The 25359-nt window shown below is 33.3% G+C and overlaps 1 protein-coding gene across 4 annotated transcripts in view; it reads right to left on the reverse strand.

Annotated features, from left to right (window-relative positions):
• LOC118189638 (potassium channel subfamily T member 1-like) overlaps positions 1-25359 on the reverse strand; it is a 567007-nt gene that overhangs the window by 270634 nt on the left and 271014 nt on the right. For all 4 annotated transcript variants that reach the window (XM_085820454.1, XM_085820457.1, XM_085820455.1 and 1 more), the window contains 2 exons: positions 24225-24314; positions 4472-4520 (listed from right to left, as the gene is read on the reverse strand). In XM_085820454.1, the coding sequence (XP_085676580.1) occupies positions 4472-4520; positions 24225-24314 (139 nt within the window). The remainder of the gene's footprint in view (positions 1-4471; positions 4521-24224; positions 24315-25359) is intronic.

Consider the following 25359-nt stretch of genomic DNA (forward strand, 5'->3'; position numbering starts at 1 on the left):
ATTTTGACTTAACATAAGTAACGTGAACCATTTTTAAGCATCTTCACCTGATGCTTTAAAAAACACTTGAACTTTAAGTCTAAGAAATTATTAATTTGCATGTGGGTCTTTATATTATCACATTTGCGAACAATACAGATTGACAGAATGACCTCTGGTATACCGGCCCAGCGTGCAGAACCACTACACCACCAAGGCGGGAGAAATACCTTATACTGTTTTTGTTTCAGAGGAAATTTCTTGGAATATCTCTATCAAGAAACAATGTGTGACCGTTCAAAAAACTGGAAAATCGGTAAAATCAATAAACATTTCGTCATCTTAGAAGTAATCAGTTTACTCAATGATGCATACCATTGTACGATTCCTCACTCTTTTTGTCTAAAATGAACATTAAAGAACCTAGTCAACTGTTTAGCGACTTATCGCCGAGTTCAAATAACTAAATGTATAGACTTAAGAAGAGTTAAACTACCCTTTATTTCTCTAAAAGTAAGATAACAGTCGGCCCCTTTCTCGGGCTTACAACAAAGCCTCTACCCGAGTTTAAACTCAATACGAAATAAGAACTAAACTATAACTAACTAAGACAGACTTAGCCGAAGCCGATGACAAGTATCTAACGTAGTTGGCTCTTAATTTAAAGTAGCGAATATCAAAAGGCACTTAATAATACGGCCGAGCGTAATAGCTTCTGCACAGACTTACCCCGAAAGCAAACACACGCTACTCAGGATTCCTAGTTCTCTCTCACGAAGTAAGTTGAACCTTCCTTAAATACTTCTTCTAACTCATTTGCATTCAAAGCGATTCTAAAACCTCATTGTGGTAGGGAGTTGTAAGTGGAAACAAGAATTGATAGGGAAGGGAATTTAAAATTAAAATAACTGTTAAAAAATTAAAACCAATAATTTTCACATACTCTTACAATGCAAAATTCTGTTGTTCTTGGATAGCAGAAAATTTCATTTTCTGTAATAACCTATCACACTACACACTAATTATGTATTAAAAAGTATATTACATATATTTCTCAATATATAATTGCAAACATAGTGCACATAAAATTCCTATATCCTCTTTATGATGATTTTCATGCTTCATACTAGCAGAAAATAGGATAGATTTAGTTGTTCTTCGTTCAACGACAACTGTATATCAACATGAAAATATAACTTTAATTTGCTCAAGATAATAAGCTAACTGAATACCTTTCTTTGTAAACAAAGTAGACATTTTAATCCTCAGATTATTAATGTATTCGTGTTTCCTAATCTGCAAACTTCACGTGAATTATATTCACCTAATTTCTGACAGAAAACTCTGCTTGTGTAGTTTACATTGTTTTCTTAAAATATTTAAAGTCAACTTTTATCTTTACGAAAGAAATAATTTTGAACCGTGATCGTGTTTTAAAGCTGCATTAAAAACTTTCGTCGTAGAAATATCTTTTCGGATAAGCAGATGAAGTAATAACTGACCAACTAACATTTTTAAACATCTCCTTCCTTTAAAATACAAAGGCTACAGTTCGAATCTTATAAAACAAAATTTACTCTGTCTGCTGCTTAAGAACTAAATTAAGAAAAAAAAAAAGCGCGATACGCATTAAAAGAAATTACAGCAAACTTATTCTCAAAGATCTTTTCAACTTAATGGTATTTTTCTTCTGACACCAGTTGTTACGTTATTTTCTTCCTTCATGTTCGTAAAGTGTTCGTGTAGATTTGGAGTGAATAACGACGACACTTGATGAAATATCGAAGCACACTTTATTAGCCAATATTGTCAGGACAGCTCCGAAACACGTTTTTACAGTCGTCGATGAACTACAATAAACACCCTGACACGATCAGCGACACACCCTCTAGGTTATCAGGCTATTACGGTGGAAACAGCTTCACTGCAAAGCACTAGAGTACAGCTCCAGACTCTGCTTGGTCGTTCTCGGAACTCCGCGTACTCTCGACACTCTCCACGCTAGAACTCACGATGCACTCGACGACACAGAGAGCACAGCTCCCGACTCTTCGGTTCAGTCGTTCCAGGAGCTCAACACGCTCTCTCGACGATGCACTAACCGCGATACACTAGGAGACTCTTTCGGTGCACTAGACGACCCACTCGGCACTCGCTGCCCGGCTGTCAACTCGATCGACTCTGCAGAGATTGACTCGCTAGACGAGACACCAACTCGATACTAACTAGACGAGGCACACTCACCGCCCTCTCGATGAAGCACACTGACTGACTGCGGACCAGCAGGGTTTATATAGCTTTCGGCTTGTGTTTAGCTTTCGGCTTTTGTGTAGATTTGGAGTGAATAACGACGACACTTGCTGAAATATCGAAGCACACTTTATTAGCCAATATTGTCAGGACAGCTCCAAAACACGTTTTTACAGTCGTCGATGAACTACTATAAACACGCTGACACGATCAGCGACACAGCCTCCAGGTTATCAGGCTATCACGGTGGAGACAGCTTCACTGCAAAGCACTAGAGTACAGCTCCAGACTCTGCTTGGTCGTTCTCGGAACTCCGCGTACTCTCGACACTCTCCACGCTAGAACTCACGATGCACTCGACGACACACAGAACACAGCTCCCGACTCTTCGGTTCAGTCGTTCCCGGAGCTCAACACACTCTCTCGACGTTGCACTAACCGCGATATACTAAGAGACTCTTCGATGCACTCGACGACCAACTCGGCGCAAGACTTCGAGACACTCGCTCACTGACTGACTATCAGCTCGCTAGACGAGACACACACACTGACTGCGGACCAGCAGGGTTTATCCAGCTTTCGGCTTGCGTTCGAGAACATTCTGGGCTAAACCGCTAAGAATTCGTTCCAGAAGGTTCTCCATTCGTCCATGGTATATCGCCAGTTTTTGTCAACAAATGTGGCAAGCCTGCCATCTCTCGTTGTTTTATGGCAACCCTAAACCTGTTTTGCGGGAAAGCTATCTCACCGCGCCTGTACATTTCATAACAGTATGATTAGTTTATGTGATATATTTCGCGGGAAAGAACAATGTATAATTTGAAGTATTTGGATACCTCTTAAAAAGAAGTGATTTTTGTCGCGATTTTAGTGGTAGAATGAACCGTAAAGTTGTAGAGTGCTATCTAAATCGTAAATTTGCTTTTATTGTCAGAATAAAATGATGAATTTCGATGCGCATTAGGATCTTCTATTGGTGCCTGGACAGTGAAAATTAAAATATGGGGATTGCAATGGAAAGAAAGCTTCCAATAATCCAAACATTAGGCGAACATTAGGGAAGCTCCATTTCATAACGATTCGCTTTGAATTTACCTTAACGCTATTTTTCAAGGGACAGGCTGTTATAAAGTATCAATATGAAGTTTTGATATATCTCTTCTTTTAATGGCACAGAATTCGTGACATATCTAAGCACTTTCAGATCTTCGTCTTGAAGTTTAACAGTTTTCGACTTGAATGACTTGACGTTTAACTTCGACTTAAGTTTGACATGCTTTTAAAAACTTTTAAACTCATCACAGTATTTGAATTGTTAGGAACAAATTAAACGTTACTCATATTAATTCCCCCTTATATCCAATTTAAAAATTTTTGCCTCTTGCATCGTTTAAAGTTTTTTCATAGGAGTAAACAACAAGATACTACAAATTTAATTTCATTGCAGCTGTAGTTATTATTAAGAACACAGTTGTGCCCCAATCTTGAAAATGAATACTGATAGGCAAAGCATATTTGCATTCCTTTCTGAGAAAATTTTCCGGGAAAATATTCAGTATTTTAAGATTCAATACGTCTTAATAATGATTAGTCTTACAATGGACACTATATTAATTTTTATGTATACGCCGAATATGATAAATGCCTTTCAAACGAATATGTCTCTCAAACAAATTTAATTATTCCTAATTATAAACTTGAAACAATAAATAGTTATAAAATGATCGGAAATATTTAAAATCTTAAAAAAAGATTACAGTTTGCGTTTTGCTATATAAATTTCAAGTTATCATTGTAACGAGCTCAGTAATCTCAACTCATCATTCATTGCGTAGCTTAACCCAATTCATTATAGATCTTAACCCAATTCTTTGTGTTATGTTTAGCATAGTGAGTAATTAAGATAGTTTGAAGGTTGTTCTATTAAGTAAGATTTATTATATAAAATTGTTTAAGTTAAGTAAGTAAAAGGATGCTTTCGAGTGTTACTTCGTTAGTTCGAACCCAAATATGTTGCTAAAATCAAGCCTGTAGCTCCTTTGACATTCATAAGTGGTAATAACTATTTTCTCAACTACACTTTCGAAAGCCAAGGAAAGAAAGTTTCAAATGCAAACGCATTAACTTTTTTATACTGCTTTTGGTTGTTCATTTTTCTGTAACATTTCAACTGTCCTAAATTCAAAGTTACTCGATGCCGAAATAAATAAATAAATATCAATCGTAAGAAATGTTTACTTACTTGAACGATCCATAGACCGAGAGGTCTGTCTACCCATAACACTGCATTCCTGAAAACGTAAACATTAATTTCATGAAGAAATAGTATAAATGAACATAAAAGATATACAAACTAGAAAATAATTTACATTGAACATACTAAAATAAATTGTAAGTTATACTTTTTTTCATTAATGAAATAGAGGATAATTTAAACTGCGAGACATTTTTAGTATTTGACTTAACCTAAAGTGTGTTTTACTAAGTTGAGTTTTTAAAGAACTAGTCATATAACTTGCTAGCATTTTACACAAAACCGTGATTGGCGGTCTTCAAAGCATGCAAGTGCAAAATTTTACGCAAAAGAGTGTTCAAAATCTATTTTTCAATTTCTAGGCATACTCGAAGTTAATGACGGTGGTAATATTCGTGTAGAAAACACTGGTTACCGAAATAGGCTAGTAACTGAAATTTAAAATATTGCTTCGCTCGACAGACAAACGTTACATCGTCTGTTTTCAAGTTTCTACTGAAATTATATTTATCATGCTCTGGTTGGAGGATGTCAAAATAAGTTATAGTTTTATCCTAACTACCATTCGAATGCATCTTGCAAGGCTCACGTTCACTTGAAAATAAAGCATCGCATTTCAAATTAGGCAAGGTAGACATATGCACTAGCTTTCAAAAGTTAACTACGCGAACAAAAATGGAACAGCAAAAGTTTCATCCAAAGTGAACAAAAATAGAAAAGTAAAGCTTTGAGTAACATCAAACTGCATACGTAAAAAGCAAGTGTATTTGCGTTTCAACGAAAACAAGCATTGTGTGACAAAAGAAAAACAATATTCAATTTTCGTAAATTATATGTCGATGACATATTTAGTTCTTTAAAAACTGATGCTTAAAGCTGAAAGCCAAACAAACAAAACTTACGTTAATAAGTTATGTGACCATCGCGGATCTTCAAACAAACTGCCGTTCATGGACCTTATAAGAGATGGACTAACCCAGTGGGCGGGGCGCGCGTCACCGACATGTCGGTAAGAAAGAGTAGGGACGATCTGGTTTACTTTAACACTGAAACCTATGGTATTTGTATCACATAACTCTTTTTAATTATTAAATGTGATACATTGTATAGTGATGACATTATAAAAGCCACAGTTTTTTTCCAAATAGGATTTAAATGTATTTCATTAGAGCACTTTTTACTGCATTTCGCGCATTTTTTTTTTCACGCGTAATTCTTGTACAAACATCTTTACTTTGGTAAAACGGTAACAACTCTAAGCACAAAATTTATGAACTTAATTTTGCGTAAAAATAAAGTAAAATTAAATAAGGTTGATAGTACGCGATGCTTTGAAATAAATAAGGTAAAATTAAACAAGATCTGATAATTTTTTTAAAATTTAATGAACATTTTCAGGCAGTGATTTTCTAAACTATAATAACATTACAAAACGATCATATTTATTTGATTATATGATCATTAAATTATTAACATTAAAGTGGATTAGTTATTTTAATAATTGATAAAATTCGGAGCATAAAATTTTCTGAGTGTAATGAAGAAGAAAAAAAAAAAAAAAAGATAAAATAAAATCTAGAAGCTCTCTTTTTTTTTTAAAGTTTTGTGTGTTACCTATATTTATTGAAAATCATGTTCTTCGCCCGTAAACCACATACATTTGAAAACAGCTTATCTTTAGAATTTCCGCACTGGAGATAAAACTGTTATTTTCTGTACAGTGCTAGATCTGAAGTCGTTGAGTTTGTTAATCAAAAATTCGTTAAAGTTTTACAAAATATGAAATAGATTAAAACAAATCCGAAATTCGGCAGTTTAGATGCCTATGTTCGGGTGGAGGATTACATTATTAAAAATTTGATGGCTCTAGATACTGTCACAGTGCGAGAAACATACATGTATTCATGCAGATTCTTCATTATTTAATTTCTTTACATATAATACAGGGCGATAATATTTGGTAACAACAATTTGCAAGGAAACACGGACATTTATAGTAAAACAGCGCAAAATGCCGCTTCGAAACTAACAGTCTTTATAGGCTACCGCCCCTTTGGGCTAATAAATTAAATTAACAGTAAATAAAAAAAATCTTATACAGAACTAAAAATAAATAAAAAAATAATCACTATAAAATACAAGCAAAATTAATTATTACGGTTAAATACAATTTTAATATTAGAATTAAATGTATAAAAATTTTTAAGGAGTCAAAAGTCTACCACTCTGATGTATTATGAAATATAATTGAAATAAAATTCCTTTATAGAAATTGTGCTATAATACTCATCTATAATTTTAAAAACGCAGCACAATTTAGAATTTTAAACAAAACTTTCAAAAATTCGTTTTTAAATATTTTAGTATTTTTTACTTATTTACACCAATAAAAAGCATAAAAATTGCAAGATAAAACTGCTTGTTTGAAATTTTCTATTAGTTCAGATTTAAAATATTATTTTCTAAAAGTAGTAGTTATAAATTTCCTTACAGCATAGGAAAAGCTTAAAAAAAAAAAAAAAAAAAAAAAAAAAAAAAAAAAAAAAAAAAATCCAGTCCTGAATGCATGCTTTATAATTATTTGAAACGTTAATTATGCTTGATAAATATACTAAATTTTTAAAAATCAATCTCAAATATATTTATATCCTTGCAAATCTCAAATATATTTCAAAAATAAAAATATGGAGAAATTCTAATTTGTGAAATGAGACGTTACAACCAGCTTTTTCTTGACAATTATACACGCTGCAATAGACAACCAATGGTAAATTTTTGCAAGTCTTCCCTACTCCTCCGGATGTGATCAAGGTGACAGCCGGCAACGCCTCAGACAAGGGAGCAAACCCGTTTGGGTTAGTCTATTTCTTATAAGGTTCATGCTGCCGATTCAGTGACGTCACAGTCCTATGTTTACCGTAATCAGGTCCCCTACTTGTTCCTGTCCTGTCCTGTGACGTCACTGAATCGGCAGTCTCTGTGAAGGTTGCTTGAAGGTCCGGGATGGTCACATAGCTTACAGCCATCATAGATGGCTATTTTTCCATTAGGGCACTTTCCAATTGTCTGAGATTGGCTGGTGAAGGTAAATATTCAGAGACAGCAAGCGCCCCTGATGGCATCGAAAATATTTTTAGAGTTTTAACTTCTGAAGAATACTGCGACCATTCCATATGAGAAAACCTTCATTCTCCACGTACAAGTTCACGACGTTGGCTCGATGGAGAAAGGCATTCTCATTCGTAAGGAGAAAATTAGGGCGTAGGACTTCATTCGATACCGCTCAGACCTCACAGAACCGTCTTTAAAGATAAAAAGCTGAATGCAATATCAAATTAAAACGCCCACCCTCACCATGAAATGTGTAATATTCGATGACGTTCTAGGCTTAATTCCAAGTATCTTGTTTCTTTCAGATCCTTAAACGCTTATTGTCGGATTCTAGGGAAAATCTGGACTCGTCTGTGAGTAGAAATTTGCACCAGTCCAATTGAGATGTTGGCGACACCACTTTAATCTTGCCTCTCTGGATTGGACAGTTAGGGTATTACATACACTTAGTACTGGGGCGTAGAGTGCCCCCTTCACGTGAAGACTTCACCGCACTGTACTAGCAGATATTGAAGGGCCACGTGATGTTGCAACCTTGGATGTAACAGCTGTGAAGGTCACTTTTCGATTTCCTCTGGCTACTCTAGCAATATACCCATCCCCAGATGGTGTGGTAATCCATGGTTGACCGGGTATATTCTCCGGACTACTGTTTTATCGATTTTCTTTGGCTACTATAGCAATACACCCATCTTCAAAAGGTGTGGTAATTATTGGTCAACCGGGTACATACCTCCTGATAATTGTTTGAGTGGTTTAGTATCGTTTTCGCATTCGAGAATTTACCGGATGATTAACGCGAAAGGAAGAAAAGAGCAGCATTTTTGATTGCCTTGCTTTAATGCGTGTGACAGCTTGCCAGCGCTCATTATCTACCATTCTCTTTCCTTTAGCCATATAAAACAGAACATCATCAAACATTTTCCCACCAAAGTTATAAACATATACTCGGACAGTAAAGTCGTAAATTTGCTGTAACATATGATATTTGTGTATTGCCATCTGCATCCGCAGCGACTTTCAACCATTTAAATATAACTAAGAGAACCGCACCTTTCCAGAATTTCTAGTTTTCGGTTGAACTTTAAACTTTTGGAAGCCAATGCGCAGTAATGTTTTCAGAAAAATATCCAGGAAAACACTAAGTATATATTCACTTTCTGAAGAATGCAAACTTTTCGGTAAACTAAAAGCAGTGAATAACATAAATTGTTTATTATTTTCGCAATCAAAGTTTTCCCCATCTACATGCATTACATAACATGAGCACTCTTTGCAGTTACAAATAACTTCTAAAAATTAAATGTAAAAAAAAAAAAAATGAGAAAACATAGAACACAAATTTTGAAAATATAAGTAATAAAAACGTACAGACTCATAGTGCTATTTTTAAATTTTACCGTTTGAAAAATTAATAAAGATAATTAAATTAAACTATCTAAAGCCCAAAATCCAAAATGATAAGAAGTTCAGTAAACAGTTGCTTAGTAACAAGAAGATACAAAGCTTTCACACGACAAAATAACTTCAGTTCATTAAGAGTTTAATTTATTTGCATGTGGAATTCTGATTTAATGATCAGGAATTGTGCAATTTTGCAATTATTTGCGATCAAAAAGTCTGGAAATACATTTTCACCTTCCAAAGATATTGAACCTCAATGCGTATTGCATTATTTTTTTATACAAAAGCTGTCGCTTTCGAAGTCATTTCGTTTATAAAAGTAACAAACATGTATTTCGTTATTTGTTTTAGAATGAAATTAAATAACATTTAAACCTCTCATCTTGTTTTATCTTGTGTTTTTTCAATAACATTAAAAATCTCAAAACAAAGGGAAAATTCAGCTCAAAATGCTCTAAGCCTTCTATTTATTTATGTGTTTACTACATTCTTTAAACTAAGAGGGGAAAATTTGTAATCTGAGATTCCTAAATTAAATTAAAGAAGAAATATATTTATTAACAGTCTCTGATAATAATCATGCAGTTAAAGAAAATAAAAAAATTTTTCTAAATACAGAGGTTCTTTACACAATTTTAGAAAAATTTCGGAGCGTTTAATTAATGTTTAAAATATAAAGAATAATGATGGTCGGTCTGATAGCCTTTTTTCTGCACTCTAGGTCCGCATTGTAATTTTTATGATAGAATGGCTTTTCGTGAAATATCTAAAGTTATTGATTTCTCAGCCACTACCTTCCACAGTCCCTTATTCGTGGTGATTTGCGATTAGAAGGAGCTTGTTTCAAGAGACCAAAGGGGAAATAGTCCATAGATAAAATTTCAGGGGACTTCAGGAAGGTTATAGTTACGCAATAACTGTATCAGTCTTTTTTGTTCAAGGAATGCAGTGATACTTTTCGAAGGATGATTTGTTGATTTGTCTTGATGAAGTTCTCTCTTTGAAAGTTATTGGGACAAAGAAATGGAATTTCTTCTGTAAATATCGGTTGCAAAACTTTCTCTTGAGAGAACATTGAGTTGATTTTAACATTCCCCCCACTCATCTTATTTTTAATTTACCACCGCAGAAAAGCCCTGCGACAATCGTAAACCCCATACTGAAACTTTCTTTGCATTGACGCAACCAAGTTTTTACATTTTTTTCTATGCTAAGGGTTCGCATGTATTCCCATTCATCTCCAGCTATATATTTTTCATACAGAATTCTGCAAATTAATTCTGCATTCAGCTCCATGCCTCGGCAAAAGCTGGTGAACATTATGTTTTTAACTTTTTAAAATTGTAAATTTTGTTTTATTATTTTATTTATTGTTGCTATAGTATACATTTTAAGATTTTACATTAATTTCTGCATTGGTGGAACTTTCGCTAGAAGCATTAGAAACAGTACGGCATCCTTTTGGGTAACCGTTTGGAATCTTCTTTCCATTTAGAAATAATGATTGACAGTTTTTTCCTTTTCGATTAAAAATATTGCTCATTTTGCACTTGCAAATTTGAATACCCTGCATTTCTCCACTTTTTTTATTATGGAACAGGAATATTTTTCTTCGAAAAGCACAAAAACCTATCCTTCATTCCACAGCTTGTTTACATGAGACATTTTAAAGAGATGAAAAGGTGACCGTGACGCGGACAAGAAGTGACCGAGATATGTACCTAATGGCACTCAACTCCAGCTGGGCCAATATGACGATAACGAACGTAAGCTAGCAACCTTCATTCTCCTCGGAGACTCCACAAAAGGATATGTCCCTTATGATGTTTTATGCAGATTCGGGATTTATCTGAAAAGACAAACATGCTGCCACTTCTTTGTTTGTCATCGCTCGTCGCACCACTGTCGGCGCGTCTATGTCTGCTGCAGCATAAAAGCCGCAACAGTGGTTGCCGTGCTGACAATCCGCGGTGCTGCAGACGTCGCAACACTTTCCGTGCAGAGACTTGCCGTCCTGTACACCCGCCAAGATATGACTTAAAGGATGTCACGTGGCTGTACAATCCCCTAAGAGCAAAAGGACAATATGTCTATCCGCTTCGGCGTTAGCTCTCTGGAGCCTGCATGACCTTCAGTATGGCTCTCCTGGACCCATCGATTACATTTTCGCCTGAAAGTCATGTGATGAGAAAAATACCAGCAGCAGTGTCGTGAAACAATATACCGCAATTTAGATAAGTCACAATGCTGCCACACTCGAATTCCGACACGTGCTGGTAGGAGTTTCTCTTTCTTACACAAGGCATAACACGACCAATACGCAAACAATCAATGTTCGCATACGATTTCCAAATGAGAAATTCGCTTGCACAGTCTTCCCATTTATACACATTATACAATGTTTCATAAAAATTATCGGCCACTATAATTTTTTTTAAGTAATAGGAAGATAGAGATAAAATAATACAAAGTAATTTCTCTTTGAATACATATTTTCTTAGCCCTCTCTTTATATTAAATAAATTTGAAAAAAATTAAATAATAAATTTAAAAATAACGTTTTAGGCTGAAATGAAAAAAAAAGATACCACAAAATTAATTGGACATTTTCATAATTTCTAATTAAAATTGTCTGCAATAAATAAAGAAATTTTATGGAATTAGTTTGGATAAAGTAGCTAGGTAAAATCTAAAAATCCTTTGATTTTGTAATTTGAACTTTTGTTTTAAAAAATATTCGTTATTTTAATGTTTTCTTACAATGGTGCGGTCACGATAGGAAACATTGCTAGAAACCCGCAGATTAGTTATTGATTTGCATCAAAAGAAAGAGAAACCCACTAAAGAAAAATGTCTACTTAACTTAAATTAAGTAATTCTATAGTTTGTGATATTATTAAGCGGTATAAGAAACAGAATCGCATTCAATACAAAAGAAGATCTGGAAGACCATCTAAGTTTTCTGATAGAACGAAGCACTATTAAAAGGAATTCAAGAACAAATGCTCCTAAACTTGTTGAGGAACTTCGTGAATTATATGGAATAAATGTAAATCCAAAGTGTAGGAAGAGTAATGCGATCTGCAGGATATCAATGGCAAGAAGAAAATTTTATATCAGTAAAAAAAAAAAAAAAACGAAAACTTCAACTCGCTTTCCCAAAATCGACGAAACAAAAGACACTCAACTACTGGAAAAAAGTGTTGTTTGCTGATGAAAGCAAATTTAACATCTCCGGCTCAAATGGACGAGTGCTGGTGTGGAGAAAACCCAAAGAAGAGTTTCAGAAGCAAATCTTAGTACCAAGTGTTAAACACGGCAGAGGAGGAGTTATGATATGGGGATGTAGGGCAATATTTCCGGTGTTGGTAAATATTGAGTTTATAGATGGGATTATGGATCAGTATAAGTACCTTGACATCTTGAAGCGAAATTTAGCATCGTCAGCCCAAAACTCAACATACAAAATGGTTTTTAATTCTGCCAGGACGATGATCTAAAGCATACTACGCGCAATGTTAGACTCTGGCTATTATTTAAGTGTCCAGACGTAATTAAGGCACTACCTCAATCGCCAGATCATAATTGAACATATTTGGCAGGGACTAGAATCGAAAATTGGAAAACAGAGCATATCTTTGCGGCAGCAACTGAAAACAGTAATTCAAGAGGAGTGGCATAACATAAGTTCAAAAATAACAACAATAAAACACTTGTCAATGTCCAAAAGATTAAATGACGTGATCAAGTGTAGAGGTAACACCATAAGATATAAAGAAACGAAATCAATGTAATATTTTGTCATTTTTTGCTGTTATTAAAAGTGTCCGATTACTTTTGTGAGAATATTTTTCTTCATTAAAAAAAAGATATTGATTTCCGAATTTAATTTTCATCGTTTCGAAAATGTATATTTACTATAGAAAATGTTGAATTTATATATAATCAAAATAAAAAAACCTTTATTTTAGTTTTTATATTAATTAAAGAATGCAAAAAATTCAAAGCGTCCGAAAGTATATTTTTGTGAGCCAGATGTGTATGCGCGTTAATCATTTGCATATGCCAGCATTTAGTACCGTTCATGCAAATTTCCCATATGTTGCAAGCCGCTTTTATGATGCAAAAATTTTAATGCTAGCAGTGTCTTAATTTCTGCTTTAAACGTATAAAACTTTTATCATGGAATATCTGAAATGGCTTCTATGTATTAAGCTGGGATTAAAAAATTTATATTGAATTAGAAAAATTTAACTTTAAAATTGTTTCGAAATGTATTTAAAACCTGGCTGATGAGTCTTGAAATAAAAGCGGAGTTCATAACCTAGGGATATAAATAACTTGTCAAATAAAATTATTTATTCCATTTGAAAGCATAGAAGCATTTAGAAATCTCAAGATAAAAATGTCCTCCACAATATTATTGAAGGTGGACAGTTTGAGTAACAGTTCAGAACTTTTACATTTTCACATGATTTTCTTAAAGCAAATGTAAAGGGTTACTTCAAGAGATTAACAATAAAATGGATTTGGTTTTCAGAAAATTAAGACCTACATCAACATATCATTTTATAGTGGGCGCTCAGGTCCATTGAAATTGCAAAAATGTTCGTTCTTTATCATAAAATCTATTTTACTGAATGTGAATAAAACTATTTATTTTTTTAATGTCTTGTATTCAAACATTTAACACTTGTTAATTTAGGATTCAAAATCTTCGAGTAACAAAAATTGCGCAAAGATTTCAGTTTTCTAATCTGTTCTTTCTCGCATGGTTTATGAGATTCGAGACTTTGAATATACGATACTTAAATTTAATTTTCGAACTACTAACACTTTCCTTGCTATTTTTTACATTATATGAAGAAAATGTAACCTATCTATGAAAGATCAGTAGGCAAAATAGAAATACATATGCAAACTTTTAACTCCTTAAATGTACATGCGATTTTAAGTTTCCTATTATCTGAAAACTAAATGTATTTTTTATCTTTAATTATTTCTTGATTTCTATTAAAACTAATCCCATATGACGGAATCTTTCTCCCATATTTTTAGAATATTGTGACTACAAATAAACACTTTCCTTTAACACATACGTTAATATAAAAAATCGCACATTTCATTTTGTAATTAGCATTGCCCTCCTTTTGCCTCTAAAACCAGTACATCTTGCTTACTTTCCGGGTAACTGCATTCAATTTTTCTACTGTTTAACATGCTTTCTGTTTTATATTTGAAATCCTTTCTAGTTATTGAAAACTTTTTAACCTTTCCAAATGGGGTAGGAAGATTAGTTTTAATTTATTTGGTCCATTTTTCAAGCGTTTCAATAGGACACAGAAAAAGAAAACATAGGCAACAGTGTCTGCTTCTTCCTACTCTACATTAAGCGCCATGGCATTAATCTCGATGGTGAACTAAACTTCCTTCAGCTTTACTTAATGTACTGAATACGTAGGGCATATCCGAGTTCGGAGGACATCGCTAAAGCAAAGGAATTTGAATCTCTTTGCCTGTTCTCCATGTGAACAAATTCTGTTCGGAAAACCTAATTCCTTCAGCGCCAGTGATGTCAGCACGGATAGCAAGATAATTAAAGTAATCCGAATGCTCTAATTACTGTAACTTCATTATTATCTCCCTCTGTTACTGAAAAATATGGTTCCATATTTAATTAAGACGGGAAGTAAAATACTTATTTTTGAGAGAGGAGGAGGATACTGCTGATTCTACAGGATTCAGAAAAAAAGAAAGGATAAGAAAAAAGAAAAGAAAAACCTCTCAAATCGAAATATTTATATAGATAAATATAAATATATCCATAAATACAAAAATTAGTCACCGAAATTTAGAACATTATGAATGTATTTTTTCCTTCAGGTTGGTTTACATGTTTAATGAAAATGCCTATTCAGCTTTTCTTTAAATGATTCCCTGTTAGTTAATATGTATGTTTACATAAAAGCAAATTATTTTTTTAATTTATATCTGTGTTTGTTATACAAATTGCAATTATTAGCAGTTGCTAAGCATGAATTTTCTTTTAATTCAGAATAGTTGGCATAAAACATATTAATGTTTTGAGCATATTTTCTTTGCATCTCACCTGCTCCAATCACTTTCTACTTAATCAGACTATCAACCTTTCTGCCGTGTCTATTGCTTCTATCGCGTGAACACAACTGTAATACGAAAAAGCTTTCTAAAACCAGACAAGAATTTCCTATATTGTGGCCTTATATTTAGTTACATAAACACACACACACACACACACACACACTCACATATATATAAATATGTAAGAAAAATAAAGAATATATAAAAGATTAAATTAGCAACGTAAATTTCCTTTCTCTATTTAAAAAATAGTAACTTTATATGAGTCTTACGTAATTCTGCTGATGTAAATTGAACTAAAACTCAAGCAGCTAATAATAATTTTACAGCAATATTAACTATCCAATCAAAATGCTTTGAGAATCAAAACTAACTCAGTTTGACTTAAGATTTCGTCCTGAACATAACGCATTTGCTTTCCATGCTTTGGCTTAGCTAGACTGCTATCTGTGTGCTGCTGCTTTCTTGCTACAAAGTTATCAAAAATCTAAGCCTTTTGCAACAGGCATATTTAATGTGCCGACTTGTGTGTAGCCGCAACATGTTGCTGAAAATGAAACTGAAGATTTAATCTGCCTTCTCCTCCAATTTTCTGGTCATTATGGATCAACACTTATACGCCATCCAAATTCCTCCTCCTGCTCTTCAATTACTTCTGAATTTGTTGTTATTACATATATATATGCTTGTGTGTGTGTGTAAGATAAATCTGTAAACCACGATTCTAACATAAATTTTCATTTTAACTTAAATATTCCCCTTTCAATTCTAAGTATAGTAGTTGCGTACAATAAATTTCTCTAGACTGCATCATTTCTATATTAATCAATGCCATATGACTTTTACATAACGTTCTGACGAAAATAACTTACATAAGCCCAAAATAAGTTTTTAGCTTTGGTACCTATCGAATTAAAATGTTACTGAAATCAAAAATAACCACTCTGAATTAAGATTTCGCGCTGAACACATGGCACTTTGCTTCTGGTCTTCGGTATAGTTAGAGTGCCGCTTGCTGCTTCTCTTCTTACAGCAAAGATTTCAAAATGAAAATGTTATGTTCTGTAACAACTTCTAGTACAGGATCAAGATTACTGTGGCCGCAAATGTTAACTAAAATAAAGGGAATATTATTTTAATTTGTTACGAATGCTTCTTATTAAATCTACATCGACTGCCAAGTTTGCTCTCAATTTTCTAATAACTTTCTAATGATGTAATGAAAACGAACTTTGCAATACTGATAGTGTAGAACGTAAAAGGATGAATCCGTAATGAACAGCAAGAATTTTTGTGGTGTAGAATGCTGAAATGCCGATGCACAATGAATAGGACAACAGCAGCCGAGATATATTAAATCTTCATTTTATTTCAGTAAACATGTTGCGACCGCAAATATCTTATCACATTAATTTTGTCTGTTTCAAAATGTTTACAGTTTTGGTAGATTTGCAATAAGAACAGAACAGCTGACTGCAGTCCAGCTAGGCCGAACAGTGGAAAGCTAGTGCACTATGTTCAGCATGAAATCTTAATTCGGGAGTGAGTTAGTTTTGGTTCTCAATGCATTTTGATTGGATAATTAATGCTGCTGTAAAATTATTATTTACTGATTGAGTTTTGGTTCCATTTACATCATCAGAATTATGGAAGAGTGATATGACATGAATTGTCTCGAAATGACGCAGTGGAAAGGGAGATGACTGATTTTAGAATAGAGAAAGGAAATTAATTTACGCTGCTAATTTAAACTATAATTTATCTTTTACACATTCTTTATTTTTATTATTATATTGAAAACGTATGAAACGCCGGCATTCTGTAAAATGCTTGACGTCTTTTGGCAAAGTATGAAATATGAGAAATATTACATATTTTAGCTAGGCATTGTGTAATACACCAACGCATGTCATGATAAGGCTATTATTGAAATGACGTTTGTTCCTCCAAAATACAAATGTTATTTTGAAAAAATAATAAAAGAGTGTCATTAAAAAATTTTATTCAAAATGCATAAAGAAAAATGAAATTTCTACGAAACAAAATTTATGTCTTTCTTATTAAGGTAAAAAAATTTTTCATATAAAACAGAAGAAATTATAAATTATCCTATTTGTTGCAACATGGAACGTTGAGAGATATTTTGAATTAATTTCATTACTTTTTTCGTACAAAGACATTTCTTATTCCGCACTTTGTTTTACAAATATACTTGACGAATCCTTGGCCAATTCCATTGAACTAAGCAATTGGAACTGACCAGAGAGGAATTCCATGGTCAGGAATAACTTCATTTCTAAGTAAGTTCTTAGAACGTAAAATGAACTGTGATGTGTAAAATAATATTCTTCATATCTTTCCTTTAGTGTGAATTGTTTCTGAAAATCACGGACACTACTTTCAAAGGCAACACAAGGGGACAGAAAAAGGGATGGTAGTTCATCTCAGTATTCTGGATAACTCCTTGATTCCCTTTTTGCATAAGGCTTGTTAGGTTGAGCAGCAGAAACACAACACAAATATTTTAACATTTAAAGTTTTCAGCTTGTTCACCTTACATACTTTTTTTTATCTCATAGGCTCTAAATTTTGGATTAGGCTTTCGAAGGACTTTTATTTTAATATTGTCGGTTATGAGAGATTTTGCTGCACTCCAGTTATTATTGCAAGTGACCCAAGAGAGAACGCCAAGCATTCTCTCTTGAGCTCTCGTCACGCAAACTCCGGAGGGATATAAGCATACGATTTTGTAGCTGCCTTTAGTTTTACGATGTGAAATGACCGCATCAGTACAGCTACAAGCATAGCTAATCGAGATGAATCAAGGATATATCTCACTATGGTAAAACACCAAAGTGATTCATGCATTAATAAGTGGAAAAAAGACGACAGTATTAGTCTAAGGGTTATTTCATTAATATAGTTATTATATTACATTCGCCAAATTGTTTCACTCGAATTAGACTGTGTCTTAATTCTTCAAAATTACAAACAGGAAATGACACTGTCTCGAACTGATTGGATATCTTTAAAAGAAAGTGTGCTTATTAGTTCACAGTATGCTGGAGAATTAAATACTGAAAATCAGAGAATCTGCATAATCTATATAACAATACAAAATTACAGGTAAAGATTCCAACTTCATTGCATGATAAAAGAATTACGACTCAAAGAGAAAAGGTAAGGGATAAGCGAAAAAGTAAGAGACGGAGATATCAGAGTAAAACTTAGATTATGCCTCATTTACACGGTTTTATAAGCGGCTTTAAAGAAGAAGCAGCTTTACAAGCGTAATATTCATAAACCCAAGGTCAATTCATGGAAGAGGTTTCGGGAAAATCTGTCACCTAAATCACCTAATTTCACACTACGTTTCAGCTTGACAAAAGAAGAAAGTATGTCTCCTGTCCAATTTTATCAAATAAAGAAACAAAATTGTTTCTTTACAACGAATATCGAATAAACAGTAGAAAATATTATTTTCTATCACTTTGTATAAAATAATCCCTCGGCAGATATTGTAGAATATGCTTCAATAAGAGAATAATCTCAGTTCATTATTAGAACTCAAAAACACACAATGAAATCAAAAATATTTTTAAAATGACAAATAAAGATAGATTTTAGTGTATCTATGGAATTTAGATGTTTTGAAGAATTTTATCTGACAAACAGCGAACGTTCCTTACATATCATGAATTGTATTTAATTTAGCTATTTTACACACTCATGGAAAATCACCCATTTAGTGCTAGGAAATAGTAAATCAAATCCTAATGCCTACCAACCGACTGGACTCCTATTCACATGGAGCAAAGCGAAGAGGAACGTTAAGCTTTGCCTAACAGAAGCGTATTTGTCAGCTTGTCAACCGCATGGAGGTAGGAAGTAAGGAGAGGCCCTAACCAACGACTTCATATATACTGTCTCGTTGGCCCTAACCGGTTTTCCTCATACACTGCTTTGAAGCACTGGCGATCCCTTTGTGTTGACCAAAACATTCAGTGACTTACCATTAAGATCAATGAGTTTTGACACGATGGGACGTAAATATTTTGTAATTGCGTCGTAAATATACATATAAGTGTGTATGTTTTATTTTTCTAGAATATTTCAGAGCTCTAAGTATGTGAAAAAATACATTTTTAAACAACATTTCATTCTGAACAGGATTAAATGCTATACTTTTCACAGAACAGTTTGCTCTGAACGGTTTAATTTGAATAAAATATTTTCACAAGTTTTCGTTAATTACATTAAAAAACAATTCTAAGGTAATTCTATTTTATTCGGTTAAGAATTACAAAAATTAAGGTCAAAGTTTATTGTATTATTAATATTAAAATTATGCATTATTTCTTTTCTATATACAGGGGTTCTTCCTAAAATACTTTCTCAAATATGACATGATTTTTTAGCTTCTGAGGCATCTTTTAAATCGAAAATTCTAAGTCAATTTATAATTAATGCTCTATTCTGTCCATTTCAAATTAGAGCACGTTTTATTTTAATAGTTAAATATTGGTGTTTAATAGTTAAATATTAATAGTTAAATAATACGTTAAATATTGGTGCTTATTGCCATGTACATAACTTTCTCTGAATATTTCTGAAAGGGAATAAAAAAAGAATTTTTTTTTTTTAAATATTATTTAAAACTTGTAACTGAGTTATTATGAAATGTAAGGGAACAATTCTTTTAAATACACTTATCAAATTTTTTTACCCTTAATTTCAACAGTATATATATATATATATATATATATATATATATATATTAAAAAATCTTCTTTATTACTTCCTTAATAAATACGTAATACGCATCTCATAGAATTTGCTTTACAATACCTTTCAACAGATTGCTTTCCACTACGAACGATTCTTGCTTAAATAGTTTTATAAACGTATTTGTCAACAGGATTTCAATTTATGCTTACAATTCAATGTTAAGGTTATTATACATTTAGATAATATTTATAATCATTATAAATTTAGATACATTTAATAATTAGGTTTCCTTACAATAACTTTCACAGGAGTTTATGAATGAATAAATCCCTCACTTCAGATACATTTATAAATAATTTAATAAATATTTACGTATTTTGTTAAAGGCAGATACATACTTTTTGCAAGGGTATATGCATAAATACCCGTACAAATTTACTGTTTTTCATTATCAGCATGTCAAATCTTTAATTTATTTGCATTCACTATGGTTTGGAAAATAAAATAAAAGTAGCGAATGCTCTATCAAGCGTATCGAAAGACGTATACAATTTTAAAAGTACCGTAAGGTATTTTTCATTCTTTAAGCATAACATTTTTACTAAAATCTATATTTTTGTACTTCAACAGCTTAGAATTTTATAAAACAAATTCATAATTAAAATCGCTGTTGTTAGTTATCGAAAAATTTGATGTGATTTTTGCGTAAATATCACTAAACTATACAAATTGCTATTATCAATCACACAATGAATGTTTCTTTTATGCGGAAGTGTCCCGTTTTTCGATTTCTATGGAACTGTCGTGTGTCGAAATACTATCAGAGCGCTGTCAAAGGATCTTCTGGATGTAAACAAAAAGCACCCCATCGGGAGACCGAAGCCTCGGAGCTGTGCTTCACTCGTAGTGCGAGGTTGGCCCCTCCTTCCTTTCTCATCTATATGGTCGACCGAAAGGGAATGGAGTTGAGCTTCGGCTCCAAATGGGGTAACGCAAAGGAACTCAGAGACGTTCAAAGGAGACCCAGGGAAGAGTTTGATACTTATGTATGTGAGTTTAAAAACTCAGTTTGGGAATGCCGCCAGAGTGGACAGCCAGGGAAGAGTTATCTTTATATAAACTATTAGCACAAAGACTTACGTACATTCTCTTGAATAATAAACTATTAGATCAGTACCAGTTCGGATTTACGCCGAATAAAGAAAAAGTGGATGCAATAAACAATCTGATAACCATCAATGAAAACAATTTATTACAAAGGATTTAACTTAAGTCCAATTCTATGAAATATTGTAGATAATATTGTATTTAAATTAGATTTAGGTCACGTTTCAGCCATATGCTGAATATTGTATCTTCATTGTCGGCTTTAGAAATCGAACAGACTTAAAAGGAAAACCGAAGTAAACATTAGAGACTCTGAAAATTATAACATTTCCTAATGGTTCAAAACTGGTAAAACAATTACTACGACTATGATCGAAAAACCTATTCAAAATAATGATACCTAAAATATATAGGGTTCGTGCTTAATAAAAAGTTGACCTAGGCGAGATCGAATACACGCAACTGAAAATTATTTAAAACGTCTTATTGATGCTCAAAATGGGGACTTCGAGTTGTATGGCATATAAATTTCACCAAGAGAATAGAAATTGTTACAGACGGATGAGCGTTCCAAGATAATGTTGGAATTGCATTTATTGCTTACAGAGATCAGCAAGTTCGAATATGTCAAAACTTTTATTATTCAAGCACAGTTTACCAAGCTGAAGCATCAACATTAAATGAAGCCTCTTAACGGATAAATTCCTCTCTCAAAAATAATAAATCACAATATGTGAGCATTTATACAATTAACCGAAATCGTTTCAAAGGCGTTATGCTCTACGAAAACATGTTTACTTATTCAAGGTCCCCAAGAAATAATAAATATGGAAATGAATATTTGTCCCATTATCCTAAGCTGGATACGTGAACATTTAGGTGTAATAGGGAATGAAGCTGCCGACAGAGCAGCTAAGAAGTCACATTAAAAGATACTTTCTATTCTTTTAATGTGACTTCTTAGCTGCTCTGTCGCTTGTCTGTTAAAGTTTCTAAACAAGTTTTAACAAAATGGGAAGAAGGATGGGATTAGGATAATACTTCCTACAAGCAATACATTGTAATATATTGCGGGTCCACTCAGACCCTCCTGGCCAAGAAGTGGCCTCATGGTCAAAAAAAAAAAAAAAAAAAAAAGAGTGACCCCCAAAAAAACATCAGATAAAAAATAAATAATGCATAATACAAAATATAAATAAGATACAAATAATACCCAAATACAAAATAAAAATAAGGAAAAACATATAACAAACACTCACGAACATACAAATAAAAATTAACACAAAGGACAACATCAGATCAGAATTCCAACAACACCTCGATTTGCATTAATAAATTTAATGACATCTTGTGCAAAAGACATAAAAGCTTTGATATCAAACCTATCATTAAGTATAGCATTATCAATTTTGTAAAGCTTCCTCTGATCGGCGAAAATAGGACAGTCCTCCACAAAATGTTTCGCGTCTCCAGTGGCATTAAAAGAAATACAAAGTTCATTATTTTGTAAGTTGAAGCTCTTAAAATAATAGGGAAATCTCCCGTGGCCAGTAAGAATTTGGTTTAAATCAGTATTGTTAAAAACAGCCATTTTGTTAGAAATTCTGATAATTTTTATGCATCTTTATTTTTTGGTGAATTTTCCCACAGGATTTTCCATTTTTCAATGTAAAATTTTTTCATGTGTGTGATGGTCATCCGTTTAGATCTTGAAGTTTCAATAAAGAGGAGATCCATATCGGAGGCTGCCTCTCTGGCCAGACAGTCGGCCCTTTCATTTCCCATATGCCCCACATGAGATTTGATCCAGTGCAATTTTACGTCTAAATACCCGTTCAAAGTTTGTAAACAGTTTTTGATTTTCATAAGTGTATGTGTGTGTGTGTGTAATTATGGCAAAGCCTCGAGGGCTATCTGCCTAAGAGGAGGGATGCCTTCGTGGAGGACTTTCTAAGGGAAACTGGCTCGTATACACGTTACACATGGGGAAAACCACGAAAACGCCCATGCAGCCAGCCCGTTCGCGGGATTCGAACCTCGGACCGAACTACCAGTGTTCAGCGACTTTACCGCTCGGCCACTGGTGGGCTTTTGATTTTCAAGATGATGGGATTGGCGTTGTCTGGGCGGGAGACAGACTGAAGCAGCGACAAACAATCTGTGTAACTATTAATCACATTTCGAAAAACAACGCATCTCTTATCCAAATTAGGTTTGATTTAGAGTCTCGCACTCTGCCTGAAAGACATAGTTGTTTAATCTAAATTTCATATAGTCTATTTCGACACCAAAATAATATACAGCAAATGTTGTTCCAATACTCCCCTCAATCCCAGACTCGTCTGTATATATATCGTATGCACTAGAAAACTCAACTGTTGGTCAAAAAACATTATCTCCGAAGAAATGCGGTGCTTTATTAATCGCTAAACTAGAATTACTTGTAATATCCCCTATATGGTGCGAACAGTATATTTTAATTACTGTATTATTGTAATTATAATATATATTTGTGCATATTAAAGTCCGCATATTTTTTTGTTCTGTTCAAAGATTTGTTATGATATTCTAATTTTGCAATTTTGAGCTCTTTCCTTTTGTGACTATTTCTTGAAACCTTTGTAATGAATTTGGCGACAGATTTTATTCTTTTCGTGAAAATTGCAATCTACTCCGTTCATCCTCTCAGTAGCAAAATGGCTCAAAGCGTCAGATAACCGCCGTCAATTATCACTCACATTCCTCTTTTCTGTTGTCAGCTGTTAGCAGGTTTGTGGCTGTACCTTACTGTAAGCTAAACTTTCTGTTTTTAATAATAATACTTTCTCAGTTTATAACCAGGCTTACAGATATTGTAAGAAAAAATGCCAAACGAGAAGGAAAGAGCACAAATAAAAATAAAAATAGAAATGGAAATGGAACTTGATGCCCTGAGTGAAGAAAGAGAAAAAAATATTAATAAAACTGCCGTGGATTTAGGTGTTGTACGAATTGTAAGTTGTGAATAACTCCCCTACTTCTGTAAAACTAGACATTTCCGGTAACTCGACTCCCTCTCTGTCCACACGAAGTCGAGTTTGCAACACTCCACTGTATTTTAAAATATATACATATAAGCAAACTTGTACGGTAATTCTGTAAATGTTGGTATACCATGAATGAATGGAATGTCCCTCATATGTCTACAAAGCATAAAACTATTTGTGTACACTTTACATTGCCTATAATGTAAAAATCATATATTAAGCATTAGATACTAAGATATACTCACCAATTTATGTAATACGACGTTGGTCCACTAGTATCGTAATTAACATCAGGTGTCAGAAACATAGTTATGTTCTGTGGTTCACACCCATAACTGCAAAAGAAGAAAGTAGAATTTTATGACATCTAGATATTAATGATATAATTAATGTGTAGTATTTAATTATGGCAAAGCACACGAGGGCTATCTGCCTAAGGGGAGGGATGCCTTCGTGGAGGACTTTCTAAGGGAAAGTGGCTCGTATACACGTTACACATGGGGAAAACAACGAAAACGCCCATGCAGCCAGCCCGTTCGCGGGATTTGAACCTCGGACCTAACTACCAGTGTTCAGCGACTTTACCGCTCGGCCGCTGGTGGGCTGATATGATTAACAGTCAAACATTAAATAATGATATTCCCTAACAAGATATTATAGGTAACAAAGAAACAAATAAAGCATTATAATATGTGTTCATTTTTAAGCTTTCTAATGAAATACGGAAAAATGCAAAATAATTTTAAAAACATTAAATGATTTTAGTAATATTACAGCTGAAACTCTCCCCTGAGGTAAAATAACAACTAAGGGGAAAATACAAAGAATACACAGAACATAAAATATAGAAAATTTAATTAAATATTAGCACCTTTTACAACAAAATCACATTATAAATAATTCAGCAACTTCAAACATACATTATAAAGTAAACTTAAGTCAATTTGGAATTCTTTTAAAATGGCACCAAAGATGGCAGTTCTGCACTGAAATCTCAGTGGACACTTAGCATTACCAAACTTCAGCTCTTTTGTGTTGCGATCCAACTAGCATCCAAGTTCTTATACGTTAGGTGTAGCAAATTTATTTATTGTTGCGATCGACATTCTACTTAAAAAGGTTATGAGCCAACCATAAGATTTACGATATTTAATACACTGAAATTCCATTAATCAATCAGTTACAGAGAATAGAGAAAAATTATAAAACAGTTCTAAATACTCCTAAAACAATATTTTTTTAGGTATTTTTATTTGAGCGGGAGCACTTTCGATGACTGAAATTGATCGGTTTCTTCATCTGAAAACAGATAATCCTTGTAACTAATAACGACTGTAATGAACGGAAAGGGAATAATAATTAAAGGAACAAAGCAAGGGA

The sequence above is a fragment of the Stegodyphus dumicola genome, chromosome 7, assembly GCF_044657685.1.
Source record: "Stegodyphus dumicola isolate Sdum_Otavi_A_Nest chromosome 7, ASM4465768v1".
NCBI lineage: Eukaryota > Metazoa > Arthropoda > Arachnida > Araneae > Eresidae > Stegodyphus > Stegodyphus dumicola.